The sequence below is a fragment of the Amphiura filiformis genome, chromosome 18 (assembly GCF_039555335.1).
Source record: "Amphiura filiformis chromosome 18, Afil_fr2py, whole genome shotgun sequence".
Taxonomy (NCBI): domain Eukaryota; kingdom Metazoa; phylum Echinodermata; class Ophiuroidea; order Amphilepidida; family Amphiuridae; genus Amphiura; species Amphiura filiformis.
Window position 1 is genome coordinate 5,350,379 of NC_092645.1, and position 22,970 is coordinate 5,373,348.

Sequence of the window (22,970 nt, forward strand, 5' to 3'; positions counted from 1 at the left end):
CCAGCATGCCGCACCCACCCTGTATTCTCTGACTATTGACCTACTTTTTCACATGCCGCAGTGTTGAGAAAATATTCGTGCCGGTTATATCCCAAACACCCACAGAGGTGATAGTTTACGGCTAGTTTTGTAATTATTACTTGATTTTGATATGTAAGTAATACGATAAAGTCGTCATAGGCAGTAATGTGTTTGTATAAAAGAAATAACAAAAATAATTATTTAATAGAAATACTATTTGGAAATTGCAGCAAGATTTGCAGATGTTTTATTTGAACAGTACCAGTTCACCAGTTTTGCTAGTTTTCCTAATCTTTGGGCTAAATTAATAGCATCGTGAAGGTCATATTGGCCTATATATCATTTTATACTGACAGCTTCGGCATGTACTTAAATACAGCTTGTATGTGCATTGTGTTCAGTGTGTACATAGGCTATTTACTTTTCAAATCTTTGATGCTTGTATAAAAGGTATTATAGACAAATTATTAGAATGCATGTGCACCAGTAGAAATGGCCCAGGTTGAATAAAATAAATAAACATATGAATGAATATTTTATTCCCTGGATTATTTTTGTTGGGACAAAATAATGATATAGTTTGACGCTTTGAAATACAGTTATGTTAATCATAATAAAGTTATAAAGTTAAAAAATAATATCGAAATATTGTCAAATCAAACATTTCCCCTCATAAGTTGCAATACAACATATTGAGGAAATTGACATGACAGATTTTTAAACTTTGATATGGAAAGATACCCCAGTCCTGTTGTCTCACCAGAGAAGATGAGCAGAAGTCTTTCTATCTGATGATAAAAAAAACACTCTAGGTATGATTACGAACATGTTTTAAATAACTATTATCTACAAAAGTTTTATAACCATGTTTTATATAAAATGTTAACATAAAACGCCTTGTGTTATGATGTGAAGGGTTAATATAAAAACAGGGAAAATCTGTTCCAACTGACCAGCAGAGAACAAAGGATAAGCAATAGATAAGATTAAAATCAGGGAAAATATGACACAACCTTCCAATGGGGAATAACAAACATATAAACGTATAAAGTTAAAAACTCTTTTAACTTTGTTTATACGTTTTGTGTTATTCCCAGTGGCGTAGATTTCTTTTTGACATTGGGGGGGTTGGTGTTGAAAAAAGTCTTGAAGAATAGTGAATCCAGGACCTTTTGGCGACAGAATAAGTTGATGGTACAAATGCGCGCGGCGCGCTTGAAAAATTTTGCTATTTTGAAGCTAAACTGATGAAATATGGTGCAAAAGTGGAATAAATGCGCGCGAAGCGCGTGAAAATTTGCATTTTTTGGGCTAAAATGGGCATATATGAGGTTAATTTGGTCAGAAACCTATTTTCAGGCGTCAACATTGGGGGGGGGATGATTGTATGGAGCATCCCCTGGCAAAATATTGGGGAGTATTCCCCCCCCACTCCCCCCCGGATCTACGCCTATGGTTATTCCCCTATTGGAAATCGATGTTGTGTCATATTTTCCCTGTTTTTAATTGTGAACTTGACTTACTCATTCTTTCATTTCTCTTGACAATTTTTCATTTGCCCACCCTATTCCTTTTAAAGGAATTTTTTTAGACTACGTCGTCAAGTTTCTGGTGTCCAAATTTCAAATTTTTGTATTTCCCTATGGGGATTACACAGTTAAGCCATTGACTGAGCTACTGTGGAGTGTGGACACAACTTTTTGGATTGAATGTCGCCCTCTATAATAAGCAATGTGGACATGTCTACCTTTGTTGTGTATATCACCGTCCCGCACGCCGTGACGTACTGTGTGTTATGAACATCGTGTATGCGTTCGACTAATAGTTCCATCGTAATAATAAAGCGCTGAATCAGCCTTTAATTCAAAATCACGGATTTTGACCAAACTACAGCACTTAGAGTCTTGATTTTTGCAGGGTATATTGGTTTAATAAAGTACAATTTAATTGTGTAAAAAAAGGAATTTTAAAAATTCAGTGAGGGCGTCTTCCTCAGCAAATATTATAATATGGCTTTAACATGTACATGTATGCTAGTCAACCAAATTCGCCTAGAACTCAATACATACACTTACACTTACAGGATTGATGGGATTAATTATAGGTTTAGGCCTTTTAGTACCCCATATCCATTTTCTTTCCAGTGCTGATCAATCTTTCCTTTAAACTGATTTGTAGTATTAACTCCAACAACATCTTCAGGAAGGTTATTCCACACATCTACCACTCGCTGGGAGAAGAAGAACTTCCTCAAATTCAAACCTTTCTTCAGCTGCCTTTTGAAGAGTTTGAATTTGTGACCCCTGGTGCCTGTGTTATGAGACATGGTGAAAAGCTGATCTGGGTGGATATCTTCCAAGCCGTTGAGAATTTTGAAGACCTCGATCAAGTCACCTCTCATTCGCCTGATCTCCAAGGGATACAGGTTCAGTTCTTCAAGTCTTTCTTGGTAGGGCTTCTCACTTCTCAGTTCTCCCTCAGGCTTGGAACCAGGTTGGTAGCTCTTCTCTGGATCTTCTCAATGGCTTTGATGTCTTTTACCAGGTAGGGGTTCCATGCCTGCACACAGTATTCTACGTGTGGGCGCATGTATGCCTTATACAAGATAGGGAAGCTCTCCTTGTCAATGTGTTTGAAAGTTCTCTTAATAATCCTCAGGCTAGTCATAGCTTTGTTTGCTGCCTTTGTGCATTGCAGACTTGGTGTGCAATCGTCTGTAAAGTGTAATGTATACACCTAGGTCTTTCTCCTCTTTAGCTGTCATGATTTCTTCTTCCCCTAGCACATAGCTTCTCTCATTGTTGTTGATTCCCATGTGCATGCACTTGCATTTGGAGGCATTAAACTGGAGGAGCCACGTATCAGACCAATCTTTGAGATGGTTTAGGTCTTCCTGGATATCATCACCTCCTTTAGAGCTGTTCTTCTGGACCCTGTTGTAAAGCTTTGTGTCATCAGCAAACATCTTTGTTTTGGACGATACCACTTCTGGCAGATCATTGACGTACAGGACTAAAAAAGGATCGGTCCCAATACTGAGCCCTGCGGTACGCTGCTTAGGACATCGGCCCACTCTGACAAGCCTTTCCTTACTCCAACTTGTTGTTTCCTGTCTTGTAGGAAAGATGCAATCCATTCAAGGATTTTGCCAGAGATACCATAGGCTCTCAGCTTCGACAAAAGCCTTTTATGAGGGACTGTGTCAAAGGCTTAAATTGAGTAATCAAGGTAGATACATAACATCAACTCCAAATCCTTCGTCTAAGCTGTCTGTCACATCTTCTAAGGTGGTGAGTAAATTAGACATGCATGATCTTCCACTGGTGAAACCATGTTGATCCTCTGAAAGAAGGTTGTTCTGGTTTACATGCTTGAGTATAGCATCCCTCAGTAGTGACTCCATGATCTTGCAGGGTACACTGGTAAGACTGACTGGTCTGTAATTACCTGCCTGACTCTTCGACCCTTCTTAAATATTGGGGACACTCTTGCTTGCTTCCAGTCATCTGGGATGTTACCCTCCTCCAGCGATTTTGTGAAGATCTTGAACAGGGGTACTGCCATCTCACTCTTGCATTCTTTCAAGACATAAGGATGTACTTGGTCTATTCCAGGTGATTTGTCTTCCTTCAATGCGTGCAACTTCTTCTCAACATCATCTACAGTAAACGCCGCCCCACATAATTTTTCAATGCCGGGGCATCTGTCTGGTAATGTTGACACATCTCCATCAGGTTCATGGGTAAACATATGTCCAGCGAGGTCATGTCACACTTCAGGTGTGACATATCCAGAACTCCCATACATTTTCGTAAGCGACAGACAAATTGCAGAACAGCGTGCCAATTTAAGCTTCCTGTAATATCTATTGCACATAACATACGAAGTCACAAACTTACAAACTTCAATATGAACTTCAAATACACCAGACCAGCTGTTAATCATTACCGATCCTTCTGCTTGGCTCTAACGTAGCTGTAGAAAGCCTTGGGTTTCTTTTTGAAATTCTTCATTATCTTCTTTTCATACTCCACCTGTGCTCTTCTGACTCTCTTTTTGGTCTTGTTGCTCTGCTTTCTGTACTCAGCGTAGTCTTTGTACTGCAGGGTCTTTCTGTATTTCTGGTACATGTTGTGTTTCTTCTTGATTGATCGCTTAACACCGACTTTAGCCACGGGGGCTTACATATTTTACATAGAAATTTAAAAGAACAGGCTGGTCAAGGAAACCTACATAAATATGTTTTCTATACTTCACTTGACCCAAATACTAAGTATATGATTTTTGCTGAACCATGAAATGGTATCAGCCTATATAAGTGAATGTTACTAGCTTACTTACTTACTAGCTTACTAGCTTACTTACTTACTAGCTTACTTACTTACTTACTAGCTTACTAACTGACTAACCATTTGGTCTGAAATGGACATATCTCTAAATGTTACGAAGGTATGACCCCATGAGTGGTGTCATATGAAAGAGGAAAACATAAAGAATATAATAACAATATTTCCAAACGTCAGAGGTCATCCTGGGGTCACAGGGTCAAAAAGGTCATTTTAACCGAAAATGTCTCCGATTGAGCTCAAATTTAAATGCATTGATCCTTATGACATTCTAAGCATGTTTAAAACATTTAAACATTTATTTCAGGTCTTTAAGGGGTCATAAAGGGGTGAAAGGTCAAGGTTTTCAAAATGCTCCAATTGAGCTGAAATTTAAATGCAATGATCCTTATGACATTGTAAACATTTAAAAAATATTTTAAAATTCATTTAAGGTCATTAAGGGGTCATAAAGGGGTCAAAGGTCAAGTTTTTCAAAATGCTCCAATCGAGCTGAAATTTATATGCAATGATCCTTATGACATTCTAAACCTGTTTAAAATATTTTAAAATTCATTTAAGGTCATTAAGGGGCAATAAAGGGGTCAAATGTCAAGTTGTCAAAATGCTTCAATTGAGCTGAAATTTAAATGCAATGATGACAGTGGTATAGGCCTACCACAATATACTGCCGAAGCCACATGGTTCAGCTATGGTGCGGTTATCGCTCTTGTTTATGGTGATAAGACAATCGCACATGGAATTTTAGAGGGATTTTGATAGCAGTTCCATTAAAAAAAGCTGCTATCATAATGAGACTAAGATCTAGACACGCCATTTTGGGGAATTTTGCAAGCTGAATCTTTTTGATGAAAGTCAATCTTTGATAAGATGTAACTTTGCTACAGAAAGTGCTATGAAAAAAAGGTTTTCAGTTTTGGCTTTGTTTACTCAAGGGCTTTAATTTGATATATAAAATGATGCAGTTTGATGGCAAATTTGAATTCACCTAGCATACCTACAATACACAGGGACTTTGACTGGTGGTACTTTCTCTGTTTATCTCTTTCCTCTATGGTTCGGGCCAAATTAGTGATGCAGAACGGTTTGTTACTTCTTGGTTGCATAGTGCTGTGATATCGCTATCTTAAAAAAAGGTAGCCCGAAACATCATGGCCCTAGTTGTTCCTTCCTCACCATAGGGCCATGAATGCCGTACGTACGTAGAAACGGGGCACCCTGAACTCATGTCGCGGTGATGACGTCACACTGACGACATCTATTTATAGGAAAAATTTGAAACACAGTGACAATAACAGTCACAGGTCTGGTATTTTACATCCTCAAATGTGCTCAAAATTTACAAACATGCACCAAATATGTTTTGATTAAGTCTTATCTTCACGTGAGGAATGGTTGGAAGTGGTATGTATGAGAAAAAGTGGTATTTTATGTGTACCCTGGAAAGGTTTAAAGTAGACATCTCAGACCTTTGTACGGGGAAAGACAGTGGAAATCGTAGTGACGGAGGTGTGAGTACCTCGGGCTACTTAAAAGGGCATTTCGTTAGTTCCAATAATTGAAACTCACAGCTCCGACCGTGAGTTCCAAGGAGTTATGTGTATGTGTCGCCGCGATTTAGCGTGCATCACGCTAACAAATTTAATTTTTTTAAATTTCAGGTACCGGCAGGGAATTTCCTGCCCGGTAATAGGCTTCGGCGGGACTCGATTTCCGGAACTCACTCACTTGAAGTCTTTTACTTGCCAAAGTGTGCCAAATATCTGACCTCTTCCGGGTTATGATGAAATTTAACCTTTTGACTTGACCTTGTAAGCTTAGGAACTGTTTCTTATTCAATCTAGTTCAAAAAAATTTATCAAAAACATTGTCATAAAATTTACTACTGTTAAGGGGGTACCGGTACTACACCCCTGGCCAATTTTATGCCTATTTTTGCGTTTTTGTCAAAAATTATAGCACATTGGTGACACGTATATGTATATATTATAGGGGCAAGGACTACAACTACTGTACTGAAAATTCAGCAACTCAAAGCAAGTAGTTATTGATTTATTGATCAAATATTGGTTTTCCTCATTTTGACTGTAACTCCACAACCATTGTCTGTGCTGAAATAAAATTTACAGTGCAGTAGTTGTAGTCCTTGCCCCTATAATATACATATTTTACTTGTCCCCAATGCGCTATAATTTTTAAGAAAAATGCAAAAATAGGCACAAATTTGAATTTCTAAAATGGCGACCTGTGCGCAATTTCCCCATGCTGAAAGTGGCTGACTATTACACATGATCACATACCTAGATATAAAAGACTAATTATAGCAGTTTTTATTAGTTTGAATTTGTGTGTACATAGAATGCCTTGATGAGTGTTGGACTGGGCGCAGGACCTTTTGCATTGGGACGGGGAGGTGACCATCATCTCCAAAGTAATTTTCCCTTCACTGTACTGTTTACTGTCTAGGAGCCTAAAACCAGCATCAATTCACCAAGATGTCAACCACACGTGATGTTGAGATTTGGGTTCAAGATCAGCTCCATGATATCCTGGGGATCAGTGACAAATACATCGCGGAATATATCATCGGTTTGGCGGGCAAATCGAGCAGTGGATCGGATCTGGTGCAGAGGATTGAAAAGACGGGGACAGTGGATATCAACGCTGCCATCAGTGGATTTGCAGATGAATTGATGCATAAAGTGAGTGTGTTTATGTGTTGTAAATTGTATATTTTGAACTGATACTTTCATGAATTTTAATTGGCAACATTTTCCAATATGTCAGAGCTCAAATCATACACAATAGAACAATAAATCCAGTAAAATCCTGCAGTGTGTTGCTTTCTGGTATCTCACATTGTGTAATAATTTATAAGGACTACGCGAAACTTCAGCCGACAATGCTGGCCAAAATGTGTTGGGAGTGGGGGGCTTATTTACATAACCCTATCAAAACTGTCCCAACAGTCAGCATTGTAGGAACAGATTTGCAGCGATTGATTTTGTCTGTAAAGAAGGAAGCAGTGAAGGAAGTGGCAGGCACACTGTATATAATGAGAGTGTTGTTCCCCTGGGGTTTGTATTTTAAGAATTCAGTGTCAAATTTACTCCAAGAAAAAATTCAGGTTTAAATAATTTACTATTAACCCTAACCCAACTAGGACTCACTAAAGCTCACTATTAAAACCACTCTGCGTGCATGCATTCCACGGGACTTGATGACGCAATCAGACCAAATCATATATACCCAGGGAATGGTAGGCCGGGCAAACGACACCGGTGTAGCTACATGCTGGGGATCTTCTGCGTGGCATGCGAGGGGTCCAAGGTTCAATCCGGGGTGCCAAGTGACTTTCTTCTTCATCTTCTCTCCTTTTCGCTCCTTCTTTCACTTCCGATAGCCAAAAACCACGGGTAGGGTTAGGGTTAGAGTTGATATTTTACATCGCAATAATCTATAGAATACACCATTTAAACTCTCTATATTAATTGATTGATTAATTGATGTTGATTGATTGATTGATTGATTGATAACCAGTTGGATCAATTAATGTAGGTAATTCCATTTGAAAATATACTCCCTCTGTGGATATGTTTCTTAACTCTTCCACAGGGGTATGGCAGGTTTCAAATGGGATAGTCCATTGTGTGATTAATTTATTTGTTGACAGATTCCCAAGAAGCAGGTGCGTGAGAAACCAGCCCGTGCCAAGGAGCGTGAGGCAATAGAACGGGAGAAACAATATCAAATTTATAAGTTGGGATAGTCCATTGTGTGATTAATTTATTTGTTGACAGATTCCCAAGAAGCAGGTGCGTGAGAAACCAGCCCGTGCCAAGGAGCGTGAGGCAATAGAACGGGAGAAACAATATCAAAGTTATAAGTTGGTATCTGATGGTGAAGAAGAAGAAGAACTACCAACTGTGTCCAAATCAAAGGTAAGCTTTGGTATTATGTAACTATTTACATACAAATGTAACTTTTTGCTGTATTTGGGGTTTTCAACAGTTACTGTCAGTTCCAATATCTGTGATGGCAGGCACCCGCAAACTTACTCTATATAACTCCTGTCATCTTTTCAATATTGTAGCATCAAATTGTTCAATTTCGTGATAATTAATTCTTTAAATGTTAAATGATACTATTACCTTTTATATTGACTCTCAATCTCTCATTTCAATAATAATCACACATTTGATCCGCATTTAATCGTAAAATCATCGCAGACGATGCACGAGCTCAAATCAAATTTTGTCAATAAAACATGAATATGCTAATTATACAAAAATGCTGCTGCTACCAGCAATATATCCTAAGTAAAATAGCGTATTAATATCAAGACTTCTGTTTGAAGGTATGACATCGCTAGTCTCACATCGATGTGCCAAGTCTCTGGTCCATCACACTACATGCTCTATTTAGTCCATGTTACTGTTCTTTCCCATTGTATTTTCATGCTTGTTTTGTAATATCTGCGTTGTGCTCTTTTGAATAGAAGACACAAGTCACCAAAAGTTGCTAATTATTTTATTTTCAGGATCGTAAAAAAGACAAAAGTGCAAAAAGGAAACACATACGACAAAAGAGGGATGAAAGTAGTGACAGCGAGCCAGAACCAGTCATCAGCAAAAGAAACAGAAGAAAGGAATCATCTTCATCATCTGCATCGGAGGAGGAGGATGAGAAAGAGAGGAGGAAGGATCTGGAAGAGAGAGATGCTTTTGCTGAGCGGTTGAAGGGCAGAGATAAGGAAAAAACTAAAATGTCACGGAGAAAGGGAATAAAAAGGCTAGTAAAAGTAACTCTTGTGAATGTTATTTAATGATGAAATGTGATGTAGAGCTATCCAATACCTTTTGTCAATAATTTGACGAAAAGCATTACTTGAGCCAAAAATGTACTTAAAATATACTTAAAGGGTTAACAGCACATCTGGATTTATACATAAAGTGTTACAGAAGCTCAGCATTTTATGGCATAACATAATCCATGATAATAAAAGTATCCAACTCACCAAGGTCCTGACCATCTAAAAGAACATGGTGATATGTAAGGACAAGGTTACCTGCCCAAATCCTAGTATAAACATTTAGTAATTGTTGGTATTTAGTTCCTGCACAAACCTGCCAGTTGACCAGGCCAACGCTTATGGACCTTAAACACTTTTGTGCACCAAACAATATTGGAACCAAACAATATTGTTTGCACGTCTTCATACTGATTGTGTGATATGAAAGCTTTTATCAGCTTTGTGCGCCAAACATTTTGTTCAATGTCAGTTGAATGCCCATGCCATTTTACCATTAAAACATGTTATTAACTCTTAACTGATGTGTACATTAGCTAAAAGAATGTCAAATTCAATAATAATATGAAAAAAAAAAAAAAATCCCAAAAAATGCTGTTGACCTTTTTTGCTTCAAGTCATTGATAAGTTCAGAACTGATCTTTCCTGCATGCAGGCATATGAAGAAGCCAGGAAGCGGTTGGAAATGGCAGAACAAGACCGCAGAAAAATGATCCCAGACCTGAGGAAAGGTTCACGCAGAGAGTACCTGAAGAAACGAGAGGTTGATAAACTGGAAGAACTCGAGGCTGACATTGCAGATGATGAATACTTGTTTTCATCTGCAGAGTAAGTAGCCCAACTTTTCCAAACACTCTTCCAGTGGAAATCCATACACCCCCTGTGGAAGACATGACTTTAATCTCCCACAGAAGGGGTGTAGATTTCAAATGGAGCCACCCAATCAGTGTCGTCTGCTCCAAAATAGGTTATTCCAGTTGAAACCCATACACCCCCTATGGAAGACATGACCTTAATCTCCCACATAGGGTGTGTAGGTTTCAAATGGAGTCACCCATTCAGGTAACCCCATTTGTAATTCACACTGCCTATGAGTAAGATTAAGGTCACATCCTCCATAGGGGGTGTATGGATTTCAACTGGAATAGCCCAATGCAGTACTTGTAAGTAGCTAACAAAGCAGATACTAAGTTTTAACTTTAGAAGATGGTCTGCCCAGAAGGTCCAAATGCAGTTCTACTCCCCGTTCCAGAACTCTTGATTTACCTCGCCTTTTCCCTCGCCTATTCTCGACTTTTCTCAGCTTTTCTGGATAAAATATGAAAACACAAATATTTTTCTTGCCCCCCCCCCAGTTTTGAGACAAAAACCCTAAAATTACGTAAATTTCCACTTTTTGTGGCATTAATTTTACGCAAAATTTGTTGATTTTGCCTCCGAAATTCACTTTACCCCCCATGCCCCTGGAAAATTCCTGGTGCTGCCACTGCTCCCGAGTGCAAAACTTGATGAGAAAGTCCTCTCACGAAAGTGATGTATCAGGCACTTTGGTTCTTTAAATTGATGGGTGGTTAAATTGAGGTATCAGGGGACTTTACAGTAACAGACCTTAACCCCAACTCCCTCTTTGCTTTTTACCCAAGTAGAAGGAAAGAAGAAAGGAAGGAAGAAAGAAGAAGATAAAGAGAAAAGTTGTTTTCCCCGCCCGGGATTTGACCTACCGACCTCGGTTGCCAACCAGCAGAACGGGTATAGCAGCCACATGTGTGACCGTGGCCCGCCAACAGTGTCATGCCTATATGTAGTTTAGCATGATTACCCAATCAGATTATGTGTGATGCATGATCTTGCAGTTGCTTTATGCTGTATGGATTTGTATGGTCTACTTCCCATTCCAGAAAAATACAGCACTAATTTTTTTTGGATTAAAAAAATATTATCCTGTTTTGCCAAATGAAACATAGCTAAATCCTAATCCTTTAGTTTGTCCTGACTGGCAATGAAAGTCAAATTTTAATACTTGGTCAATTTTTGGAATCAGGTCCAAAAACATGCATTTTTAGGGCGTTTTTCAACCTTTTTAGTATTCTGTGACAATCAAGCCCAAAGACTTGAACAAAGACTAATTTCAAATTAGGCATTCAAATTTTTGGAAAACACATTTTTCAATCTTTTTCATAACCAATTAGCAAAAATAACATATAATATAAAAATTATGAGCTAACTCTTACCCTATACTCAAGATTTTGAATGCTTAGACTTGTACCAAGTCTTACAATTTTGTGACTACAATTGTAAGAAAACATGCAAAATTGCATGTTTTTGGACCATTTTCCCTCAAATTGCAAAAATATTAAAATTTGACTTTCATTGCCAGTTAGAACTTACTAAAGGATTAGGATTTAGCTATGTTTCATTTGGCAAAACAAGATAATATTTTTTGAATCCAAAAAAAATAGTGCTGTACTTTTCTGGAACGGGGAGTAGTAGCATTAAGGTTAGGAAAGGAGATCTTTCAAGGACAGGTGGAAAAAGGAATGGTCTTTGAATGATGACACACTAAGAATAAGACCTGACTTTATTTCACAGGCTAACAAAACGCGAGAAGAAGGATCTCGATTACAAGAAGACAGTATTGGATTTAGCCAAGAGACACAAGAAGGCTGGTGAAGTTGAGACAGAAGGCCGGTATTATATACCAAAGGAAGACGAGGTGAGTGGGGATGAAGGTGATCGATATTGACCAGGGTTGTTGATTTTTTTTTATTTAAAAAAAATTAAAATTTGGATTATTTTTTTAATTTAAATCAGATTTTTTTTTATTAGAATCAATTTTTTTTCCTTAATTCCAAGAATTGCTATACCCCATGATAAATTCCAACAAGACCAGTGGAATGCTAGACATATGCGCGATCCTTTCAAGTATTTATAAAAATTCAAAACATGTGTTTACATGTGAAAATTTCAAAGAAAAAATTTGTCAAAAATCATGGTAAAAAACCTGTTGAATTCTGCACCTTGGATATGAATTTATAGCAATAGCTAAAATGTCATCATAGAGGTATTGTAATTGTATCCAAAAGTTGTAGAAGCATTAGAAATGAAGTAAAACAGTAAAATTGAAGAAAGACATTAACTAAGTTTATCAAAAATGGTAAAAAAATGAAAAACTTGATTCAAATCAATGATTTTTTCATGTGATTTAAATCGCGATTAAATTGGCATGGTTTTAATCAAACAACCCTGATATTGACTGCCTGTGCTGCATGTGGGATCATCTGTAAAGTGTGCTGAGGCTTGTGGATCAAGGTCTAGGCGTTGGGCTTGTGCATAGTGCACTATAAGTGACTGCACTTTTTTTCATAACAAAAATGTATCATGAGGTAAAATTTTGATTTTAACATTTCACAAGGTGATTGCCAAGTGAAATATGGAACAGTCAAAAATTGACCAAATGATATATTTTTACTATTGTATGAATACAGCCAGGCACAATGGGCCATTCCACTTAAAATCCACACTACCCCTGTGGAAGATTTAGCCAAAGTCTTCCACAGGGGGAGTATGAGTTTCAGATAGAATTGACAGTTGGGTAACTTCTGTTTGAAATACTCACTCCAGTTGTGGAAGATATAGGTAAAGCCATAATACAGTGGGAGTATGGGTTTCAAAATAATTAACCCTGACCAATTGCATTTGAAAAACATACCCCCTGTGGAAGATATTACCAAAATCATCCACAGGGGGAATGTGGATTGTAAATGGAACCGCCCAGGTTGTGTTATATAATGCATATATTTTCCAGACTCACAGGGCACAGGCATCATCTTTGGTGTCTGAATTGGCTTATGCCTGTACAGTGTTTGATCTTCAATTGTGCATGGTTTGTGTGAATCATGGAAGTGAGACGTGTCTCTACTTCCATGTGTGGATGTCCCTACTCTGTGTCTTCAAACATTTTCCTGTGTAATTTATTGATCTGTTTTTCAAGGCTCATTCAATAATCACAGTGAAAGTGTAAAACAATTAAATTGTGTATAATCTCAAAAGTGAAGGATATAAAATCATCAAGGTATTTTTGCACAAAAAAAATGGCAAAAAACAAAGAAAAAGCAGTATTGATAGCCCCATTAATTGAAATTGAAACCCTATTCAAATACATGTAACTAATTTCTCTACGTAAGTAGATATTACAGTTTCATGTAAAATGTCTAATTTTGTCTTAAATAAATGGCTTTCAGCTTAACCACTAGCAGACTATATTAGCACATATATGCTACTAGTACTAACAATGGTTACCAAAAACTGAGTTTGATGATTTTTACAATTTGTCGAATGAGCAAATGGCTAAATAGGTCTTTAATCAATATACTACTTTTGTCCAAGATGGCCGATATTTATTTGGTATCAAACTAGATAAGTGAGTCTCTTTCTTGATTGGCTATTTGCAAATTAGTGATTTTGATTTTGTTTTGAGTCAGCTGTGACATTTTTTATTGGTATACTAAGAAGAAATGAATGTTGTACATAAGCAGGTATAACTTCAACAACTGAGTGAATGTCCTTAGTCATTCAGTAGTTTTAAATAGAGTTTTGGAATTAAATCAAATACCGTACTGGAACTTACTTTTTGCAACTTTGCGATGTTGCGTCTGGAACCACCAGACTTCATCAGGGAACTGACCAGCTGGTGAGGGGGGTGATAGAGTTACGCAATCTAATGTTCAGATATCGGTAGGCCTATATTTTAAGCGAATAGATAGGTATAGCTATATATTTTACCTTCGTGCAAATTCATTGCTAAGTTTTAGGTAAAAAGAAACTATGTTTTTGCTATGCAAAAAATGCGTACAGAGGTTGTAATATGGGTGGTTGTGAAGAAATTCCAACCAAATGGCCATTAATTCCATTATAGGAAAATAGACACTTGAGTTTCTCTATTTTTGAGAAACTTATAGAAAGCTATCGTGGGGCGCGCTTTGATTAATGGTGATCAAGGCTTAGTTGATCTTTTATTAATCTCATCAGCTACATTTTGCTCAGCTTAATTTTAAGATCACCTAGTATTTTGGTATTTGTTCACAGTAGAAACATGGATCTGCATACCTAATTAACTTAGGTCTAAAGTGCCTAACTTTTTGACATTTGCAGTTTGGTCCATTTTTAGTGACAGAGGTAGATAGATAGATGTTGCCTGATGAAGTCTGGTGGTTCCAGACTAAACTTCAACAACTGTTCCTATACCTTTTGTAAAAAATCATCAATCTTCCTGTAATGTTGAATGGCAAGATGTTGCCATGATTAAACTGGATATTCCTCCTGAAATAATTCGTGAATTAGACAATGTTTAGCTTGTTTTCATTGTTGAAAGGGATTCAATCATATATCACCATTGTTCATCACCGTTTAACAACTCGGGTCCGGCAGGTCTGCATGGTTTACTTCGCGAAGTAAACCATGCCGACGAAGCGGATATATAGTTGCTAAACAGTGATGAACAACGATGAAACTTGATTGAATCCCTAAATATAAAGTCAAGATGATTTGTATTTTATTTCTTTGACCAATTTACAGAAACCATCGGACAAATATGTGGAGCCAATAGAAGAGGAATTAGGACCAAACTCTGAGCAGAAAAGATGGGAGGAGGAGCATGTCAGGCAGGGGTCAATGCACTTTGGTGCACGAGATGCTAAGAAGAAACACAAGGCAAGTTGATGATGTTTTGGCGAAGGCGAGCATCATCTGTTAATGACATGCCAATCGTTAAGTGTGAGAGACGAAGATGCTACACCCACTCCGTGTATTTTTCAAAGCAGACATTCCTGATGTCCTTCACAACATGGACAATTGAACGATCAGCCCACATGAATATTCACAAATTCTCATGGCATACAATGCACATGGACTTTGCTTGTGTTGGTGCTTTCTGTACCTCTGTAATCTATGCGTTGTCACTTTTGTTGACCTCAATATCTGACCGTTTTCATTTTATAATGCCTTTGTATGACAATTGTAACTCGAATTTTAAAATTGTCACCATTTGTTTAATGATCTTTAAATCACTGTAATTTGTTCAGTAGAACATGGCCTCATCTATTAACCTTTGCTATCATACTCTCTGTCCAAAGTTATGTTCCATCTTTCTCTAAATGATCTTCTAACAACTGAAGTAAGTTGGCAACATGACCTTTAGCACGATGTCTTAACAATCTAAGACTACTCAAAACCAGTTTTGCAAGGCTCTTCACCCCTATTGCCTCTCTCTACCCAGATGTACAAATGGGTACCAGCTTTATTCAATGCTGGGAAGATAACAGACTCGCTATTGTGGAGGTGTAGTGATATTGAATGGAGGAGTCTGGCCCAAATGCTTTAAAAGAGATAATAATGCTATTTTATTTTGCCATTTTCAGGAAAAAGAATATGAATTGGTTGTAGACGAACTGGGAGAGATAGAGTTTGTCAATGCTATGCAGATGCCTGGAAGTGGCAGAGGAGATGATGTAAGTCAGGTTTTTGGCTACCTTTTGCTTGTATTTTTATTTGTCAATTGAAAAAGTCACTTCCATTCCCAAGGGACTCCTGTGGGAATGGTAGAAGGGACTATAGCAGGATGAGAGTAAGAGAGAGGATAAGTGGTTTTATGATGTGATGGGGTGGGGGAAGGAATCAAACCAGTGGAATGGGAGGGAGCAGGATTGAGGTCATTTTATCCGGTAGTATTCTACTCCTGTTCTCTGCCTGCGCACCAAGTTTAACCCTATCCTTAACCATAACCCTAAACCTAACCCTAACACAGGGTGCGCAGGGTAAACCAGAATTGTACAAACAAGGCAAACCAATGACAAATTCTGATTACGTAAACTGTTATGAATGATTTATAAGTTTTGCAGTTTGCAATAACATAAAGTACTTGCAATAAAAGTCCGGGATTTCAATGAAGTACGCTCTGAAACTGATGGAGTTAAATAAAATATCTTATGGTTACTTTAATGCCCCTTTAAGATATTGAGTCTTATGACTGCTTATTTTTACAGGATGACGACACACCACAAATCTCACAAGCAGAGAGGAAGAGAATGTCCATCAAGGAGACGAGGAGAAGTCTTCCTATCTATCCATTCAGAGAGGACCTACTGCAAGCCATTGAGGAACACCAAATACTTATCATAGAAGGAGAAACAGGGTCAGGGAAGACAACACAGATAGCTCAATATCTGATTGAAGCAGTGAGTGATACAAATTAGGGGTGTGCTGTTGGGTGTATGTCATTATACATTTAGAGAGGGCCTACTGCATGTTCTTGAGGAACGCCAAATACTTATCATAGAAGGAGAAACAGGGTGAGGGAAGACAACGCAGATAGCTCAATATCTGATTGAAGCAGTGAGTGATACAAATTAAGGGTGTGTTGTTGGGTGTATGTCATTATACATTTAGAGAGGGCCTACTGCATGTCCTTGAGGAACGCCAAATACTTATCATAGAAGGAGAAACAGGGTCAGGGAAGACAACACAGATAGCTCAATATCTGATTGAAGCAGTGAGTGATACAAATTAAGGGTGTGTTGTTGGGTGTATGTCATTATACATTTAGAGAGGGCCTACTGCATGTCCTTGAGGAACGCCAAATACTTATCATAGAACGAGAAACAGGGTCAGGGAAGACAACACAGATAGCTCAATATCTGATTGAAGCAGTGTGTGATACAAATTAGGGGTGTGTTGTTGGGTGTGTGTCATTATACATTTAGAGAGGGCCTACTGCATGTCCTTGAGGAACGCCAAATACTTATCATAGAATGAGAAACAGGGTCAGGGAAGACAACACAGATAGCTCAATATCTGATTGAAGCAGTGAGTGATACAAATTAGGGGTGTGTTGTTGGGTGTATGTCATTAGACATTTAGAGAGGGCCTACTGCATGTCCTTGAGGAACGCCAAATACTTATCATAGAAGGAGAAACAGGGTCAGGGAAGACAACACAGATAGCTCAATATCTGATTGAAGCAGAGCCATTCCATGTCAACTCCAGGGATGTGCACCGCAGTACCTCTTCAATTTTTTCCTTTTTCTGTGTGGTGGTAGATATTGATGAGAAAGTAAAATCCTGAGAATTTGAGCTTCATACTCCATTTCGTTTTCCGGTGGCATCAATTTTAAATTTAGGGGGGTCAGCGTAAAAAATGTGTTGCAACGTTTTGCCCCACCATCAACTTCAGGTATGTTAAAAATATGTTCTTGGACAAAATTTCTGAGAGATAGTGGCTTGGGTCTTCGCGGATAAGTGTAGCTGGCACATAATGTATGGAATAAATACCTTGCGTTGAGGGAATTTAGTCTTGAATGCTTTTTTTAGTTCCGTAAGTTTTTTGCGATCTTGCCTCACTATATAAGTCACATCATCTGACGCATATATTTTTGCGCTTTGGCCTCTAAACTTGAACTCATTATCTTTCAGCTTATCTGGCGCTTGTCTCAGTACTTTAAGAGCGGTTTTCATTTAACAAATATGGGCCATGTTCGGCCCTGCTGTGAACCACCTGTGAGCGGTGTGCACGCTCAATTTCCCATGTCTCTGCACCTTCAATTTTCATATGGTTTTTCATGAACGATTGTATAAAGTTAACACAATTTCTAGCATTGGTGCCCTCAGCTCCTTCAGGGATCCCGTGGAAAATAACGTTATTTCGCCACAGGCGAATGGCATGATCCTCTACATTTCATTTCCTCCCGTATTTCTACAACATGTTCCTCCGTCACTTTAGTTTTCTCCTCTAACTTATCTAGTCTTCCACTTAATTTCAATCCATGCTTGCCAAAATCATATTCAGTTTTTGGTCCGTAGAAAGCAACTTGATCTCCGCTATTGTCATTATCTCTTCTCCTGTATCGTCATGCTCACCGCTGGTACTTTCAAATCCATGCTTGCCAAAATCATATTCAGTTTTTGGTCCGTAGAAAGCAATCCATCTCCGCTATTGTCATTATCTCTTCTCCTGTATCGTCATGCTCACCGCTGGTACTTGATGTACGGGACGATCCGCCATCTTGGTTATCATCGTCTAACTTCATTGGAGATGATGACATTTTTTGCCGCTTTCTCTCCTTTTCCAGAGGATTCATAATTCATACAAACAAACTCAAAATGTTCCCTATGCTCCACTAATAACGACTTTCCACCTTCTGGCACAAAATCAACAACTATCCGCCGAATTAGGGTGCAATTTACACGAGCTCTTTAAAGTATGTGTTGCCCACGAGCATAGCGTCGAAAAACATCTAAGGACTGCTTTTGATAAAGGTGTGCGTCACACCCAAAAAAATTAAAGGTTAGGGAATGTGTATATTGATGCTAAATTGTTACTAGCACACAATGAACATATAACAGCTGTGCATAGAGAATAATATTCTCATGATAACCAAATATCATACAATACAAACCGTCACTATCAAAAATTATGTTACATGTAGAGTTGGGATTATTATGTTTTACACATGTCATGATATAAATATGACTTGTTAATATTTGTTAATACTTTAATGAACATAAATTATTTTGCAGGGTTTTACCAAAGGAAAAGATGGTACCACACTGAAGATTGGTTGTACACAGCCAAGAAGAGTGGCTGCTATGAGTGTGGCTGCTAGGGTCGCTGAAGAGATGGGAGTCAAATTGGGCAATGAGGTAAGCTTAGCAGGAAGGCTTTACAATAATGTATATACATCATCTGAAGAAATTGGGATTACTCCTCATTCCAGAAAAATACAGAACTAATTTTTTTGGATTAAAAAAATATCCTGTTTTGTCAATGAAACATAGCTAAATCCTAATCCTTTAGGTAGTCCTAACTGGCAATGAAAGTAAAATTTTAATATTTGGTCAATTTTTGGAAATAAGGGCCAAAAACATGCATTTTTAGGGCGTTTTTCGACCTTTTTCGTATTCTGTGACAATCAAGCCCAAAGACTTGAACAAAGACTAATTTCAAGTTATGCATTCTAATTTTTGGGAAACACATTTTCCAATCTTTTTTATACCCAATTAGCAAAAATAACATAAAATATTAAAATTATATTAAAATTATGAACTAGCTCTTACTCTATACTAAGGACTTTGAATGCTTAGACTTATGCCAAGTCATACAATTTTGTGACTACAATTGTAAGAAAACATGCAAAATTGCATGTTTTTGGACCATTTTCCCTCAAATTGCAAAATTTTTAAAATTTGACTTTTATTGCCAGTTATATTTCATTTGTCAAACCAGGATAATATTTTTTTGATCCAAAACAATTAGTTCTGTATTTTTCTGGAATGGGGACTAGGACTCTGATAAGTAAGTGGAGTAGCCATGGCTACCACAATGGGCTATTCCATTTAAAAGCCACATTACCCTGTGGAATATTTTGGCAATATATTCCACAAGTTGAGTATGAATTTCAAATGGAATGAACACATTAACTAACTCTATCTAAAAGTCACCATCCTTCTATAAAGATTCAGAGGGTGTATGGAAGTCAAATGGAGCTGCTATTGTGTTCATTCCTTTTGAAATTCATACTCCCCCATGTTATGTATTTCTCTATAAAATTACAAGGTATAGTTCAGATACAAAAACCAATATTAAGTATCAAATTTAGATATGGGCAAATATAACTGGTCAACTATGAAGAAACTGAGAAGTAAATGCACTACTTAAGGGCTGGGGTATGAATGTTTGGACAGTATTTATTTTGGGACATTAGAACACATCAGACATATCGAATTGCATTCTGAATATGAAGAATGTCATTCCGATATCAAATAATTTAGATTTTTTGAAATTAGCAATTTAATACACATTTTATGGCAAATCATTAAAATTGATATTTTTGATATTTAACAGTACTTGAAGTAAACTTTATAAATCTGATGATTTATACTTAAGGCCAGAGTAATGGAAGACACATTCGTCCACGCCCGAATTTGAGATTTCTCGATATTTATCAACACTAAGATGTATTCTTTCACTTGGACTGATAAAATACAACTTGCTAATATTTATTCGTATTTTTGCTTGAGTTTATTTCACTCTTTTTAACTCTAAAAAGTCACATGGCTGAAGACAGCTTAGTAAATTGGCGGGAAATAATGAGTCAGAAATGCACGAATGCGAAATATTGTGATTACGCGCGCGATACGCGTCGCATGGCGCGGCGCAACTCTGCGCGTATGTCCAACGCAGTCAAGGCGCATTCGGTATGTTGTTAACGCCAGCAAAATGTGATGTAAACAAAACAAAAATTTGCAGTGAAAAAGCCACTTAGATTTTTTAATTATTTTGGATTTGGGCGCACTAAAAGCAGACATAGATTCATTGGTGCAAAAAGATGCATATTTAGACCACGCACCAGATACAGCTTTTACAAGCGTGAAAGTCTTGCCGTTTAAAAATATAAGGACGTTTTGTGCATAAATTTGACATTTTTTTACTAAAACATCGATTTCTCAGAGTTCATTTTTGACAATATTGTACGATTTTTGTTTTTTTTTAACTCGAAAAATATGAAAGATAAAGGTAAACTTTTGCACTATCGCTTTAGAGCCAATCAAAGTCTAGGGAAGGTTTTCTCATTTTTTCAAAATATTTGTTTTAAACAAAAATATACACCATTATGTGCAATTTTTAGCTTAATAGAGTGAGAAAAGTGCTTTTTTCACATGTTTTTTGCAATATTTTGAAAAATAAGACGAATTTCAAAAAATAAAAAAAAACCTTCCCTAAGTTCATGTCTCTTCTCCATGAAAAAGTAACTAAAAATGTTTATCTCGAACGAATTTTTTTAAGTTGTCACAAAAATTGGGGTAAAAAGTGCATTTTGTGATTTTTTCAAAAACTCGAGATTTTTGAACAAATCTGACGTCACCATGGGATTCCTTGACTCATTTCCTTTCCAAAAATGTATAGTTTTATATACTTTAGACATACAATTCAAAAATAATTATGCTCGAAAAGGTCCATGTTCTCTCCCATTACTCTGCCCTTAAAGTGTATGTAGGTGGGATGAAAAGTCGACGATCAATTGAAAATTTTGACCTTTTCAGATAAAGATATGGATTTTTTTCCCAAAACACCAAAAAAAATTAGGTCTTTTTGGGAAAAAATCCATATCTTCAATATGAAAGGTCAAAATTTTCAATTGGCCGTCGGCTTTTCCTCCCTGCTACATACACTTTAAGAATATATCATTAGATTTATAAAATTTACTTGAGGACTGTTATATATCAAAAATTTGAAAAATATCAAATTTTTATAATTTGTCATAAAATTTGTATTATATTGTGATTTTTAAAAATGAAAATTATTTGATATCAGAAAGACATGCTTCAGATTCAGAATGCAATTCGATAGGACTGAGGTACTCTCATGTCCCACAAAAAATACTGTCGAAACGCAATAAACGCTCATTTTGGATCCCTTAAGATCATAATTTCAAAAAAAATTGGCATTTTTCAAGTAGGGTGTAAATTTAAAGCTTTCATTTATACGTTGGTGGCCTTAATGTATCAGCTTGTGTGTATCGACTTTTGCATAGAAATATTAACAGAAAACCTTGTAGTCACCCCAAATCTAGATGGCTGCCCAATATTTTGACCCAGAGGATTGCAATTTTTGATGTTGAGATTAGAGTTAGGGATGGAATACAGGGGTTGGGGTGGCAGGCAATAGGTATGCTTCTGATTGGCTGTTATGAATGTAGTTGCTAGGGTCGTGGAAGAGATGGGAGTCAAATTAGGAAATAAGCCAAGATTGGTAAAACACAGCCTTGGAAAAAGCAAAGCTGCCAAAGTCGAGAAGAGATGGGAATTTTATTTGACAGAGAGGTGTAATTATGCATGCTTTAATTTCTGCATACATTTTGTAAAAGCATTCTGCTGCGTAGTGTTAATGCATACAAGAAAAGCACATAAAAATGTGGGGGGGGGGGGGGGAGGGAGAACCTGGTTTTGGTAGCAGGATGGTAGATCTGCACAAGGGTCATTAGCTGCTACAAGTCACTGTTGGAGGAAAAATATTCAAATATACAGACCAATCAGTGGTGTTTCTCATAATATAATGTATTGGGTTATTCCAGTTGAAATCCATGGACATCCTATGGAAGACATATGACCTTAATCTCCCACACAGGGAGTGTGAATTTCAAATGGGGTTACCTGAATGGGTGACTAAATGTACACCCCTGTGTGGGAAATTAAGGTCATGTCTTCCATATGGAGTGTATGGATTTCAACTGGAATTGCCCATTAACCAAATTTAACATAGTATTCTTCAAACATGGAGGAGTGTAGATTTCAAATGGAGTCACTCATTCAGATAACCCCATTTGATATTCACACCCCCTGTGTGGAAGATTAAGGCTGTGTCTTCCATTGGGGGTGTATGGATTTCAACTGGATTAGACCATTATTGTGTTGACTTTAATATGTTAATGTATGTTTGTATTAGGTTGGATACAGTATTCGGTTTGAAGACTGCACATCTGAGAGGACCATACTGAAATATATGACAGATGGTATGCTATTGAGGGAATTCCTGGGTGAACCTGATATGTCAAGTTACAAGTAAGTGCCACGGGATCTTGAATTTGGATTGGGGGGATGTGCGGCTGGGATTACACAAACTTACCCCAAAATTTTACCAAATTTGTTGAAAAAACAGCCTCCAAAATATATACATTTTCTGAACTTAAATTTCTGCAATTATTTCTGTTCAGTAAATTTTCCAAATCTGCAATTTTTTTGCA

At 37.3% G+C, this 22,970-nt stretch overlaps 1 protein-coding gene across 1 annotated transcript in view; it reads left to right on the top strand.

The window, feature by feature from the left end:
* The window catches only part of LOC140139786 (pre-mRNA-splicing factor ATP-dependent RNA helicase DHX16-like), a 42,943-nt gene that overhangs the window by 1,047 nt on the left and 18,926 nt on the right, over positions 1 to 22,970 (top strand). Inside the window, 11 exon segments of the mRNA XM_072161497.1 lie at positions 6,834 to 7,069; positions 8,168 to 8,308; positions 8,908 to 9,130; positions 9,133 to 9,158; positions 9,833 to 10,005; positions 11,767 to 11,890; positions 14,752 to 14,886; positions 15,594 to 15,683; positions 16,218 to 16,409; positions 18,748 to 18,870; positions 22,673 to 22,788. Coding sequence (XP_072017598.1) covers positions 6,863 to 7,069; positions 8,168 to 8,308; positions 8,908 to 9,130; positions 9,133 to 9,158; positions 9,833 to 10,005; positions 11,767 to 11,890; positions 14,752 to 14,886; positions 15,594 to 15,683; positions 16,218 to 16,409; positions 18,748 to 18,870; positions 22,673 to 22,788 — 1,550 coding nt within the window. The 5' untranslated portion in view covers positions 6,834 to 6,862.